The sequence below is a fragment of the Hylaeus volcanicus genome, chromosome 5 (assembly GCF_026283585.1).
Source record: "Hylaeus volcanicus isolate JK05 chromosome 5, UHH_iyHylVolc1.0_haploid, whole genome shotgun sequence".
Classification (NCBI taxonomy): domain Eukaryota; kingdom Metazoa; phylum Arthropoda; class Insecta; order Hymenoptera; family Colletidae; genus Hylaeus; species Hylaeus volcanicus.
Window position 1 is genome coordinate 28593354 of NC_071980.1, and position 12485 is coordinate 28605838.

The 12485-nt window shown below is 39.7% G+C and overlaps 3 protein-coding genes and 2 long non-coding RNA genes across 8 annotated transcripts; 2 read left to right on the plus strand and 3 right to left on the minus strand.

Moving 5' to 3' along the window:
- Positions 1–482: 482 nt before the first annotated feature.
- On the plus strand, positions 483–7563 carry LOC128876679 (proclotting enzyme-like). Its single transcript, XM_054123222.1, has 8 exons — positions 483–595; positions 2745–2816; positions 3257–3589; positions 3668–3995; positions 4111–4355; positions 4437–4629; positions 5075–5352; positions 5488–7563. Exons 1-8 carry the CDS (start codon positions 571–573, stop codon positions 5781–5783), a joined length of 1770 nt encoding a protein of 589 aa, XP_053979197.1. The 5' UTR covers positions 483–570; the 3' UTR covers positions 5784–7563.
- LOC128876688 (uncharacterized) lies at positions 1536–4256 on the minus strand. 2 transcript variants are annotated; one of them, XR_008457082.1, is made up of 5 exons: positions 4119–4256; positions 3953–4033; positions 3654–3876; positions 3445–3556; positions 1536–1671 (listed from the first exon to the last, which is right to left on the minus strand). It is a non-coding gene; the product is annotated as an uncharacterized LOC128876688 (long non-coding RNA). The 2 variants fall into 2 exon arrangements; XR_008457083.1 differs by having other exon boundaries at positions 3445–3585.
- LOC128876689 (uncharacterized) lies at positions 4569–5106 on the minus strand. Its single transcript, XR_008457084.1, has 3 exons — positions 4923–5106; positions 4801–4836; positions 4569–4699 (listed from the first exon to the last, which is right to left on the minus strand). It is a non-coding gene; the product is annotated as an uncharacterized LOC128876689 (long non-coding RNA).
- A 365-nt stretch (positions 7564–7928) lies between the features above and the next one.
- On the minus strand, positions 7929–10425 carry LOC128876680 (coiled-coil domain-containing protein 149). 2 transcript variants are annotated; one of them, XM_054123224.1, is made up of 9 exons: positions 10008–10425; positions 9768–9937; positions 9403–9646; positions 9164–9330; positions 9010–9082; positions 8716–8800; positions 8493–8634; positions 8318–8415; positions 7929–8250 (listed from the first exon to the last, which is right to left on the minus strand). In XM_054123224.1, the coding sequence occupies exons 1-9, from the start codon at positions 10077–10079 to the stop codon at positions 8021–8023; spliced, it is 1281 nt and encodes a 426-aa protein (XP_053979199.1). In that variant the 5' UTR covers positions 10080–10425; the 3' UTR covers positions 7929–8020. The 2 variants fall into 2 exon arrangements, with proteins under 2 accessions (XP_053979199.1, XP_053979198.1); XM_054123223.1 differs by having other exon boundaries at positions 8493–8637; positions 10008–10423.
- A 423-nt stretch (positions 10426–10848) lies between these two features.
- Positions 10849–12409, plus strand: LOC128876685 (translation initiation factor eIF-2B subunit alpha). Of its 2 annotated transcripts, XM_054123238.1 has the most exons (8): positions 10849–10977; positions 11050–11151; positions 11212–11351; positions 11431–11547; positions 11615–11727; positions 11801–11945; positions 12011–12136; positions 12218–12409. In XM_054123238.1, exons 1-8 carry the CDS (start codon positions 10965–10967, stop codon positions 12365–12367), a joined length of 906 nt encoding a protein of 301 aa, XP_053979213.1. In that variant the 5' UTR covers positions 10849–10964; the 3' UTR covers positions 12368–12409. The 2 variants fall into 2 exon arrangements, with proteins under 2 accessions (XP_053979213.1, XP_053979214.1); XM_054123239.1 differs by lacking the exon at positions 10849–10977 and having other exon boundaries at positions 11215–11351.
- Positions 12410–12485: the final 76 nt, after the last annotated feature.

The following is a 12485-nucleotide window of genomic DNA, read 5'->3' on the forward strand; positions in this document are numbered from 1 at the left end:
GTGAATGAACGACCGAGTGTGCTCTTGTGGGTATGAGTGTGTTGTTGCGTGACGAGTGATCGAGAAGTAGAATAAAAAGAGTAACCGATGGTAGGGAACACTTTCCCTTGGTCGTGCATAGTCCGGGTTGGCGCCAGTCAGATGAAGAAAGGTGAGAAGGAAACGAAAAGCGGAGAGAGTGAGGGAACAAGTCCGTCGAAAGCAAAGTGTGTCGAGGTCTTTTCACGGACAGTCATCGCGTGACCGAGGTTTTGCCCTGTGCAATCACTATTGCACGATTCGGACGCTTCCTTCGTTTGAATTTTTGTATAGCCTCCCACTCTTGCTCGCGCCCCGCCCCCGCACACCAAGCCCTCCCTTTCTACTCTCTCCCTCTATCCGTTTTCCCTATCTCTATCTCCCTGTCGAGCCTCAATAGACGATGAACAATTCGCCGGTCCTCTCGTGGACGCGACAACTCTATTGAAATAGTTCGCCGCGTGTCTCGACGCGGGTACCAGGTGTGGTGACAGCAGAAGCACCTGGAATGTCTGTGAAAAGGAACAGTTGACTTTTTACTTTGTCAGCAGGATGTCGCCGTCCATTGTTTTCTTCGGTAAGTGGTCCATCGCCGATTCGAAGAAAACTATATCGATGCGTTCTTTTGCTCTTGTATCAAGTATTAATTATTACTCCTAGCTTTTAGATTTAACTAAGACAAACGTTGCGACTAACTAAAACGCTTATAATTGAAATTTTGTTCATTCGTTTCGTCAGATCAGTTTGTGTCGCCATAAATATTGTCCGAAACGTGAAGTGATACTTATTATGTTGTGGCAGTGGAGTGCAAAGGGTTAAACTTAAATCGAAAAGCGTTTGCGCGCGGATCCATTTCGAACGTCGATCGCACGTTGCTTGGAACTTCCGTGAATCGAAATCGCAATGTTTATCGTGTACAGTAATAGGAATGTTAATACGAGTATTTTCACCGTCTGTTTTCGCTGAGACGTTTGTTACTTTATACGACGGATTGCGAAGGACCGTAAGCGACATTGAGCCCGCACGATGCGGGTTAACTGACGCGCACTCACGTGGATGCTTGCCTAATAAAAGAACATAGCGAACTGTCACACCAATTTTGATTAAACTCGGTAGAAACGTTCGTTGGTACAACAATAAACAATCGATATGATTACAGAAACGAAATTTGACCAAACAAGAGGTTTAGATATAATTCAATATTTACAATATTTCGAAGTATCGCAGTGTTACTTTCTTAAAATTCGTGGAAAAGCAAAGATCCACCTTGACGCGCGATGTTTGACGGAGAAATTCGTTCGCGCGTGTTTACGATCGGATTTCCCCAGCGTACAATCGCGTCTATCTCCTTCTGAATCAGGATGTCCCTCTTGTTCGTCGAGCCACCGAAAGACAAACAATCTTTAGCTCTTTTCTCGTCCGCGGAACGGTCGAGCGAGTATCGACGATGAATCAGTGAACGGAAGAAAGGCGCGCTTTCTCGTCGAGCAACTTTCACCGTCGATGAAGTCCGTGTACGTTAACTCGTTCCGAAAAGGCCTCCTTCGAAGCCGGGCCACGTTATTCCAAACTTTATACGTCCCTCCTCGTCTCGCCTTTCCTCCCGCTCCGACGTTTTGTTTTCCTCTTCAGGGTCAAGCGTGGTGCTTTGGCCTGAAAATATGTGTCTCTTTGTCACTTTTTGTATACAAATTTAGAAGAAAATTAGTAGATTTAATATATAAATTCTTTAAGGTTCAAACACCACCTGTAACCACGTCCAGTAATTCTAAAATTGTACATGTCACGATCTAACAGTCTGTGTCAGTCGGAAGAGAAGAAAAAGCGAATCGCATCTATTATACGGGACGATTATAAATAAATACGGCGAGTTGAAAGCATTAAGAGAAAAGTTATTGCGTATGTTGCTTTCGAACGACAACGACTGTCACGTGTCAACAATTGTTATTGGGACATTGCGATTGGGTATGGAACCCGTAGATTGTCAAGCGCGGTATAATTGGGATTGAATCGATATCGAACGTAATTCTGGCTTATAAAACCTAATTCCATCGTCGCGATGCGTGTGGATCGTCGATCTTGGCAAGTGTAGATTCGTGAAACGCGAGAAATTTCCCTCGCGGATCCGTTACACTTCTAATTCGATTTCACGAAGAATCGAGTTGCCTTCTCGCGCGCTTCCGAGACGTTTTTCATATCAATTTTGTTCAGGCTTACACAGAAAAACTTAGGAAACCGTGTTAATAGGTCGATATAGGAGCAAGAAGCGGTGCATTGCGTTCGCAAGGTTGCGTTTTCCAATCGTTATGATGCGATTCGCAAAACTTTCCAGTTCGCGTTCTTCCGGGCGACGTCATCATCGATCGTTTCCCAGAAGATTCGAAAGCTACCTTCTTCAGTAATATTGCATAATGGTCCTCGAACGGTTTAAGAGAGTGTTCATCGACTGTTGTTTGGTTGGAATTGTGACGTCGTTGGCTCGAGGACGTAAAATCGAACGATCGATCGAGCTTTTCCCGCATCGTTCTCGCTACTAAATGATCTATTTCGCACTAATTTGTAGCGTGCGTTCGGTACGCGCCCAGGTACATAATTTTTTAGCGGTGAAAACTCAGTCGAATTGAACGCTTAGCATGCATGCGCCCTCGCCTTATATCGTTGAGTTAATCATCATTGTTTTCGAAACAGATAAACAATATATGTGGTACGCCGTACGAATGTTACAGAACTGTACATGATATGGAGCTTGCTAACGAGTTGCTGGTCTTACACCGATGATGTTATGCGCTATCGTTACCGTAAGTAAGGGGCATACGATACGTTTATATACAGGATTCTAAAAGACTTATCCACACTAACACACGTGCGTAACCTCGCTTTGACTTTCGATTGCTAGATTACGGTTGGATCGATGCGCACTGATTGGCCAGCTCCCATTTGCGATACTTTGCCAGTGTACAGTGTAACGCTGTACTTGCGTGAAAAATCGTCGCAAATCGGAAAGAGAATCGGGAATTGATATCGCTGATAATAATAATACAACAATCTAAATCATATTGAGGCTTATACGCAAAAAAAAGAAACAGCGATATCGATTCCCCTGCCCTGTCGACGTTGATTACCACGATTAATTAACGATCCTGAAGGTGTTGGCATGTTTGTCGATGCGGAACACGTATTTATATGCTCGTATATGTAACGAACACGTTACGTGTGCGTTCGTGGTGCGCGTTTTCAGCAATGAGATACGGAATGACGAGCCCTTCAGATTTCGTGGCACCGATTCGAGGATGGTCGGCCGAAACGGAAGCGTGGCCTGCGTTCGCTAACGGGCCACGAAGATCAGCCACGGGAATCTTTCGCAGAGACACGCAAATACGACCTTACGCGAAGCTAGCGAAAGTGGAGCAAAGAGTGGAGCCAGACCCGTTGGTCGCGATCAGCGAGACTTTAGGCGCTTTGAACACGGTGGGCAGCTACATCGTCAACATGACCAGAGGCGTGGAGAACTCGAACTATCCTCCGAAGGAATTACCATCTGCAATATACACCATTTCGAAAAATATTCTAGGTACAAAATCGCAGAGACCTTATTCGAATCTTATTTATATAAAGGAAATAATACGATAAAATACTTTGGTATTTCCAGGACGCAATGTAACAGACAGTATAGCGCCGTTGGTGCGCGGTGTAACTCTGCCCCTGAGAACGACGCCAGTCGCCACACCTTCGCCAGATCGTTCCTCGCCATCTCCGTCTGCATCCCAAACGGAAGTCATCGTTGATCGAGAGAAGGAACCCTCGTCGGTGTCATCTGGTTGCACCACGGCCGAGGGTTCTCCTGGAAGGTGTCAGGACCTGAGCAATTGTCCCCAGCTTTTGTTAGACCTGACCAAACTGAGGCAATCGTTGTGCTTCAAAAGTTTATTCGTACCTGGCGTGTGCTGTCCGTTGTCCGAAAAACCCGACGTCGCGAGGTAACCACCGCCAAATACTATCACGTGGTGTACCACATCTATAATTTATACAAGACAATTAAGAATTTTCTATTTTGTTTCTGTAATTCCGATTACGATACAAGTGAATTTTCAGCGTCGCACCTGGCGTAATTCCCGCGGCTGGAATCGTGTCTGGCATACATTCTCCGAGACCAACGATTCGTCCAACGAAGCCACAGACACCTCGACCTATTCCACTATTCCCCGTTGCGTCAACGACGACGATTAGACCTCCCAGCGTCGCTGGATCCGTTCCGGATCCCTCGTCCAACGAGTCGTACGGGTTCACTGAACCCACCATCGCCACGATCGACAATAATTTCATTCAGGACGACGAAGGTAAAAGCAAACAGAAAATGTATTCAATTCGGCATGGAATAGAATGAAATTAACGGACGCGTGGCGTGTTACATTCTTCAGAGTGCGGGGTGAGAAATTCGGGTAAGTATCGAGTGGTTGGCGGCGAGGAAGCACTGCCAGGACGTTGGCCTTGGATGGCAGCGATATTCCTGCACGGCTCGAAACGCACGGAATTCTGGTGCGGGGGTTCCCTAATCGGCCCAAGACACATTCTCACCGCGGCTCATTGCACGCGCGATCAGCGTCAACGGCCGTAAGTTGCTCGTTCGTAAGTAAATTTGGTAATTATGTACCGTGTCGAGGATCTCGCCGATTTCAATTGCCTGGAAGTATCGAATTCGTTCTCAGAAAATTATTTTATTCGATAGAGACGAATTTCGGAATAAAAAGTACCGCGCCTTCGAGGGCGTATCGTCTTGTGTACCTGTGCAACGGGTTGCATACCGCTAGGCGTGCCTCGCTAAAAAGTACAGGGAGAGAAATAATTAATAAATATTAATAAAGAGAACTAAATAGGTCTACAAATGTGCAAGATTTCATCGATACCTCCGTCGATTCCTCATCGGTGACCTTCCTCTTTCGACATAGTTCAAGGCCGTTGAAATCAGCGAGGTCGTCGACACGGTGCATAATTTCCATAAATTTCTTCCAACTATCGGCTCGAAAACAGACAGCGTGGTTTTTCAACGTTTGCGCAGGTTCGCAGCGAGGCAATTCACCGTGAGATTAGGGGACATAGATCTCGAGAGGGACGACGAGCCATCCGCACCGGAAACGTACGCTGTCAAGAAAATACACGCCCATCCGAAGTTCTCGCGTGTTGGATTTTACAACGATATCGCTGTCCTCGAGCTGACCAGGCCTGTTCGAAAATCGCCATACGTGATACCCATTTGCATGCCGCAATCGAGGTATAGGAACGAGCGATTCGCTGGCGCCAGGCCCACTGTAGTCGGATGGGGTACCACTTACTATGGTACGTGTGAGTATTAGCTGGAGGATTCCGCGAGAAACCTGAAAACGAACGCTGCGAATTATTAACTTGTAAACATTTGAATGAATAAATAGTCTAACGTATAAACTCTACGTATATCTCTGTGTGTTTTAATAGGAGGGAAAGAAAGTACCGTGCAACGACAAGCAGTACTTCCGGTGTGGAGAAACGAAGATTGCAACGCGGCTTACTTTCAGCCGATAACGAGCAACTTTTTGTGCGCTGGTTACAGCCAAGGCGGCAAAGACGCTTGCCAAGGTGATTCTGGAGGACCATTGATGCTCAGGGCCGATGGACGATGGATCCAGATTGGTATCGTTTCCTTCGGCAATAAATGCGGAGAGCCTGGATACCCAGGAGTTTATACGCGAGTCACCGAATACACCGATTGGATAAAGAGTAATTTAAAGTGATCGCGAAACGCGCTCGACACCCTACTTTCCAATGAGAATTTATTGCCGTCGTATTCTCGTCAAACGCGAAAATACTTGACACTGGAGGGTGTTATCGCAGCGTATGACCGCTCGTTACATTATTTGTACATACTTGTGCCAAGGACTATTATTATTTATATTTCATATTATACATATTCAGAATTAGCATTAATACACGTGTGTACGTGTTGGAGTAAATCGCACCCGACTTACCACGACTCGAAGTACTCAAGAAAAATTCTATTTTAAGAAGTTACAACGAAACAATTGTCGCCTTTTTCTATTCGAGCAAGAGTAAAACGATTGATACACAATATTAATAAATTAATTCTTGTTACTTATACGCAGATAAGTACGTATACCTACCTATTTATATACTTAACAATACAACGCAAACATGGTCGCAGTCGATCGACCTGTTTGTCGACTGTTCCAACTCGAATCATCTATTCATCAATTCATTCATCAATACATTCATTCTACACAAATCACAAATCTTGATATCTTTGGTTTGCTGAACGTACAGACAAATTGTCCAGTTTGCTTGGTCCTTGACCAACGAAACGATCGATTGAGGTTTCGATGTTTCTAAAATGAAAACTCAGAGCGTTTCGGTTCAAAATTTGGAGAATGTCGTGAAGCAAATGGTGAACGAAGCGTTGGAAGATAACGGTTAGTGGAACGGATAACATTATACTCTTTCGATTTTAAAATCTACGTTTGCATTCGACTGTAGATCAGGTAGTCAAGTTTCATCGAATGATTTACGAGGAATGGTATTTCAAAAAATTGTCCGGATCGAAAGACACGACGCATGATGAAAATGAAGTAAAACCGCTAGAAGAGAACGAACAGGTCCGTCTGTGTTACGTAGTACCGACTTATATTAGCTATGTTGTCTTTCGTACATTAGGATTTTCATCATTTATTTTCAGAATATATCGGCAACCGTGACGCATCGTAGATCGCGGCGGTACAAATATAAACGGCAAAGAAGTCGATCTACTACACAGGTCGACCCGACGGAAACTAAAACCGATAGAAAAAGTTCCGAAATTTGGCGTGTACAGAGTCTGTCTCGCGGAAACGAGGACAATTCGGCCGACAACCAAATCGACGTTGCGTCAAATAATTCGGTTAAAATGAAACATTGCGATTATCCGTATCATTAAAAATTTATAAATTCTGATGTCATTCCAGGGAGTCGATCGTGTTATCGATTGTAATAATGTTCAGCATGATACGACAATTATTGAAATTTGGAATAACTCCTTTAAACAACCCAAGCAATCAAGAAACAAGACGAAGGATGCAGTTAAAGAAGACCGTGTATATTGCCCCGATAATTTCAAACCGTCGAGGGAGCAACGAAACGAAAGGAGGATATCTTTCGAAGCTTGGAAAGATAGAAAGACTATAGAGTATAAACAAATACTGAAAAAGAAAGAATACGAAAGACAGCAACAGATAATAGCGAATCTGGAAAATATGGAACGGAGAAAGATTGCTCAGCAGGTACGCGCTGTAACTAATTGAATTTCCTGAAGATTTGTGATGGTTCCTATTTTTGTAATAAGGAACAAGCGCGTAAAAGACGGCAGCAAAAACGGCAACGAGATCAGAAACTATCGAAAAAGTATCTCGAAGCGATTGCACAAGTGAACGCTATCGCCGAATCTAATCAATCTAACGTCGATGAATCGGAAAAACAGGAGAACGCAAAATCTGATCAAAATAAAAGGACGATTTCAACGACACGGTAACATTTAAATTAATTTCCGAAGTCATCGTTTTAAACTCAAACATTAAGATGGAGGAATGAGACCGTTTTGAACTTTCCAGAAAAACGAATAAACTAAATACTAATCGAAAAGGCAAGATGAATCCCATGAAATTCGTAGAAAACGCTACATTCGATTGGTGGTTAAACCAATTGAATTGGGTTTTGCACGAGAAGTATTTACGAGAACGACGACATCTCGTAAGGTCGTTCTATTGTCAACCCATCTACTATGGGGATACATCCTCTTGTGTGACATGAATATTAGTTACAAATGCGTTTGTTGTAAAACTGTCACTCCATATTCAAGGGATTATTTTTTCTAGATTATTAAATTGTAAATGTTACCATACAGCATAATAAAATATTCGTTCACCAACAATTATACAAAAAAACAAATAATTATTCAACATGGTTGAAACTTTCAAGTGCAAATTTAGATTTTTTCTTTGTCGCTCTCCTTTAAGTTGTTTATTGCTTTCTGGACTAGAACTCCCAAATTTTTCGGAAGACTCATTTGTATGGAATGTAATTGTTGCACAACTTGACTTTCCGAAGTAGAAACATTGTCTTCCGTATTGGCATTGCACGTCACGATGCTACATCCTTCGACATTATCTGCGGTATAGTCAGATGTCTGTACCAGTTCGGTAAAGTCTGTCTCGCCTAATAAAAGTACAATAAAGAAGTACATACTTGAGAAAATATAATTACATCGAGTAACTTGACTTACATCTTGCGTCGACGTTTGCGCTTGTGTACCCTTCCAACAATTTCATTGTCGGCGACTCTACCGCGCTGTCTAATTCGCATATTCTCAATGCCAATATTCTGTAAGTAATGTACGTAATTAAATACTTTATTTGTATCAATCAAACACGAACAAAATTAAAGCATGCATTACTAACTTGTTTGCTTTCTTTTGATGCGCTAGAGCTAGAGTTTTATCGTTTAACGCTTCCAGCAGAGCTATACATAAACATCGCAAGTCAGCCATCGCTGCTGCAGATTTTTGAAGTGGTACATGGGAGTCGTGATGTAGCAATTGTTCTACTAAAAAATGAATCAACATTTTTTTGTTTACTTGGTCGAATAATGTTTATTTAACACAAGAGAAACACATTGACATACCTTGTTTATGGGTCATAATCGTACCAGCCGCGGTATTCGCACCTAGTTTCACGGCTCCTTTTACCCGTTTGCTATCCAGCATACTCTGAAAATGTCACTGATATGTCACTGGGTACGGTAATATATCGTAATTAAGGGATTACGCCACCTTAGCGGCGCCAAAATAGAAAGTATTTTTACGAGTTCAAACTATCATTTTATTAAAACAAAAATTGCAATTGTTGTTTGCTGCAAAAGGTGGCCTAACACCTTAAGTAATATACCTAGAACATCGTATGTATTATGTATTGTTACTTTGTATTTTGAAAGAGATTGTCTTGCTAATTCCTTCTCCTCCAGTAACTGTTGCAACCGTTCTTGAAGATATCTAAAAAGTTAAAATATTAGTATTGTAAGATAGATTCTTATACAAATTTTGTCAATTTTGTTAAATATTTTGTTTTTTTACCTATTCTCATTGATAAGAGCATCTAAGTCCACCGGTTTCGTTGCACTTAATGCTTTTGATAATTCATGGTTTAATCTATGTGCTTTGCATTTAAAAGCATCCCTTTCTGTTTCTAATTCATGCTTCTCATCTAAAACTGTCTGTAAGTCTGTTTGCAATTGAGTACACTGCAAAAGCAATTACTTTGTAAGCACAAGTTTGATTATAAAGTTTACTATTTACAAATTATATAAGGTCACCTTAACATTCAATTTCTCTAACTGTTCTATCATCTCTTCCCTTTGGTGAACAGCAGGTGTGCTACAAGCATTTTGCAACTCTGTATAAGATCTATTACCATTTGCACGGAGTGCTTTAACATCTCCTTGAGCATCTCCTAATTTTTGTCTTAGCGTATCAACTTGAAGCTTAAGACATTTATTTTGTTCCCGAGTCTCTGTTAGTAGGTCTAATGTTTTAAAGTAGTCCTCAAAATTATAACATCTATAAATGTACATTTAGAAGTAAAAATTAAAAGGAAAATAATTTTTCAGTCTTGAACAATACTTTATTTTATTATATTTTGATCTCTTGGTTTTATAATAATAATGAAACACCTTCCTACCCTTTTGACTCCTGTATATTGTTTATTTGCCTTTTTAACTGTACAAATCTTTCTTGCATTTGTTCTGTCATCAACTTGAACTGATCCCTTTGCAACCTACATTGAACCAATTCTCGATGTAATGCCGTAAACTCTTCAGATTTCATTTGCAACCGTTTCGTCAATGTTTCCTGCAAATTTATTTAATTACAAACACTCGCAAACGTTGTTTTGAATTTGTAAAAGTTGCGAATAACCTACTTTTGACGCGAGATTATCTTGTTCCTCTGTCACTTTATCGTTTAAAGTTCCTCCGTTCATTTCGTAAGTCATGATTAAAGAGGAAAGTGAAGATTAAGAGATAGAGAATAATTACGCGATTTAATTATTCTTTTCCTTTCATAACAGAGAACGAGAGAGTGACAGTAATCAAATAAAATTCACCCACACTTTATCTGCTTGACACATTACACACTAGTGCATACTAGTGTAGGTTTAATCATTATCATATGCAAACATGATTGTGAAAAAAGGTTTCGTACTCCGTCGTAGTAATTACTGCAAAATAATCGGTAATAATCGGTTTTTTATGTCCAGACATTTATGTACATGGTAATATTGTATTGGTTTCTGGACAAAATATAATTTGTTTTTTGTTTTCTTATACTTCGAAAATTTGTGATAAATTAGAGAAAATGTCATCGCTCACTTAGCCGATCAGTGAGCGGATTTTAATACCCAGTAGCGCCATCGGTGGTAAAATGCCCAAGTTTGTAGAAATTATAATTCCCGCTGTTGCTACTAGATGCCACCACTAACTAAAGGGTCGATAATTATTACTGCATCAAATAACTATTCATACAAATGATAAATTTGACGTATTAACTAATATACTGTAGTGTTATAAAGCAAAAAATTGTTATAGTTAAGCATTTATGAAAAATAGAGAATAATTTTGTATAATGTATCTGTAACGCCATCTTACAGAATCGGTGGGAACTAGTTTCACTACAAACTTGGACGTTTTCCCACCGATGGCGCCACTATAAAATGCAGTTTTTATATCTGTGCATATACTATATATGACATATCACTGATATACACATAGATGAAAATTCCTCGTGCTAATAAATATTGCCTAATTTTATATAAATAAATACCGTTTCCGTAAAACTTATTGAACAAAACGCACCACACTGTATTTACCATAGTTAAATCATGGAGAAGCAAGGTAATACTTTCACATTTATTCCTGAAAATGAATTAACAAGTAAACAAATACATCACAGTTTTGTCATTTCAGAAATATGTCAATATTTTAATAAAATTATTAAAGAAGAAACGGATATCTCTGCGGGAATGGCTGCTATTCGCATTCTACTTAAAGTCTTGGAACATTCAAAATGTAAGAATATTTTGTTAAATATTTAAATAGGTTTATGTGAAATTTTATATTTGATTGCAGCAGAAACAGTTCAGGAACTTAGGTATTGTCTGCAAAGTGCAATAGATGCAATGAGATCTACAGAGAATCCTGTGACTGCCATTGCATCTGGCAGTGAATTGTTCCTTCGTTTTATAACATTGGCTACTTTAGACACTCCGGTAAAAATGTTCTTATATTGCCTTTATTCTTATATTTTTATAAAATATATTATTCAATAGTTGGGTTATTTGCTGTTAGTCATTTGCAGAATGCAAGAGGATCATGCTTCAAAGGGGAAAGATGTTCTATGAGAAATTAGTTGCTGCTAGGGGGAAAGTAGCCAAAGTGTCAGCACACTTTATTACAGATGGATCTGTAAGTTTACTTCATTCTTTTGATATTCAGTAATTCTTTTTTTCTTAAATAATTTTGTATACTCTAGAAAATACTTACTCACTCAAAATCCAGAGTTGTATTCCAAGCAATGAAAGAAGCTGCTGCTAGTAATAAGATATTCAAAGTATATGTAACAAGTTCTTCCCCGGACAATAGCGGGTATGTCTTTAACATGTATTCTTAATTTTCCATAATATGGTTCATGTGCAATGTGTTTTCTTTGCACAACTAGGGAAGACATGTGTCGGAATCTAACAGAATTAGGTGTATCTTGTACTTTGATACTAGATTCTGCAATGGGGTATGTCATGGAACAAGTTGATATGGTTATGGTTGGAGCTGAAGGTGTTGCAGAAAGTGGTGGTGTTATTAATAAGGTACACTATTTATGATGTATAAATTGTAAAGCAGTATTGTCAATATTAATATCTTTTCTTTGTAGGTTGGCACATATACAATGGCTATGTGTGCTAAAGAAGTGAAAAAACCATTCTATGTTCTCACAGAGAGCTTTAAATTTTCAAGAATATACCCTTTAAATCAAGTCGATCTACCAAATGAATTTAAGGTAAAGTATTGAACCAAGCATTTTTTTTATAATTGTGAATATATATAAAAAAAAAACAAGTGCAAAATTTTTTCTTTGCAGTATACAGCAAGCACGTTAAGAAAAGATTTACAAAAGGAACACCCCTTAGTCGATTATACACCCCCTCATTACATTAGTCTATTATTTACTGATTTAGGTATATTGACTCCTTCAGCTGTCAGCGACGAACTTATTAAATTATATTTGTAAAAAATTTGTACGTTAATTAAAACCATTAATATTTTTTCAAAATGTTGTATATTATATATGTCTATATCTATAAGTATCATACAGGTACTTAAATGGGTGTTACAGGAATTTCAACAGC

Excerpts from the sequence above, each read along its gene's own strand:
- LOC128876685 (XM_054123238.1), top strand. Across the intron at positions 11,152-11,211 it reads AGTCTTGGAACATTCAAAAT|CAGAAACAGTTCAGGAACTT; the intron begins GTAAGAATATTT and ends ATTTGATTGCAG. Across the intron at positions 11,728-11,800 it reads TCTTCCCCGGACAATAGCGG|GGAAGACATGTGTCGGAATC; the intron begins GTATGTCTTTAA and ends TTGCACAACTAG.
- LOC128876680 (XM_054123223.1), bottom strand. The coding sequence starts at position 10,079 with ATGACTTACGAAATGAACGGAGGAACTTTAAACGATAAAGTGACAGAG. Across the intron at positions 8,801-9,009 it reads AATCTCTTTCAAAATACAAA|AGTATGCTGGATAGCAAACG; the intron begins GTAACAATACAT and ends TGACATTTTCAG. Across the intron at positions 8,416-8,492 it reads CATCAAAAGAAAGCAAACAA|AATATTGGCATTGAGAATAT; the intron begins GTTAGTAATGCA and ends CATTACTTACAG.
- LOC128876679 (XM_054123222.1), top strand. The coding sequence starts at position 571 with ATGTCGCCGTCCATTGTTTTCTTCG. Across the intron at positions 4,630-5,074 it reads CGCGATCAGCGTCAACGGCC|GTTCGCAGCGAGGCAATTCA; the intron begins GTAAGTTGCTCG and ends ACGTTTGCGCAG. Across the intron at positions 5,353-5,487 it reads ATGGGGTACCACTTACTATG|GAGGGAAAGAAAGTACCGTG; the intron begins GTACGTGTGAGT and ends GTGTTTTAATAG.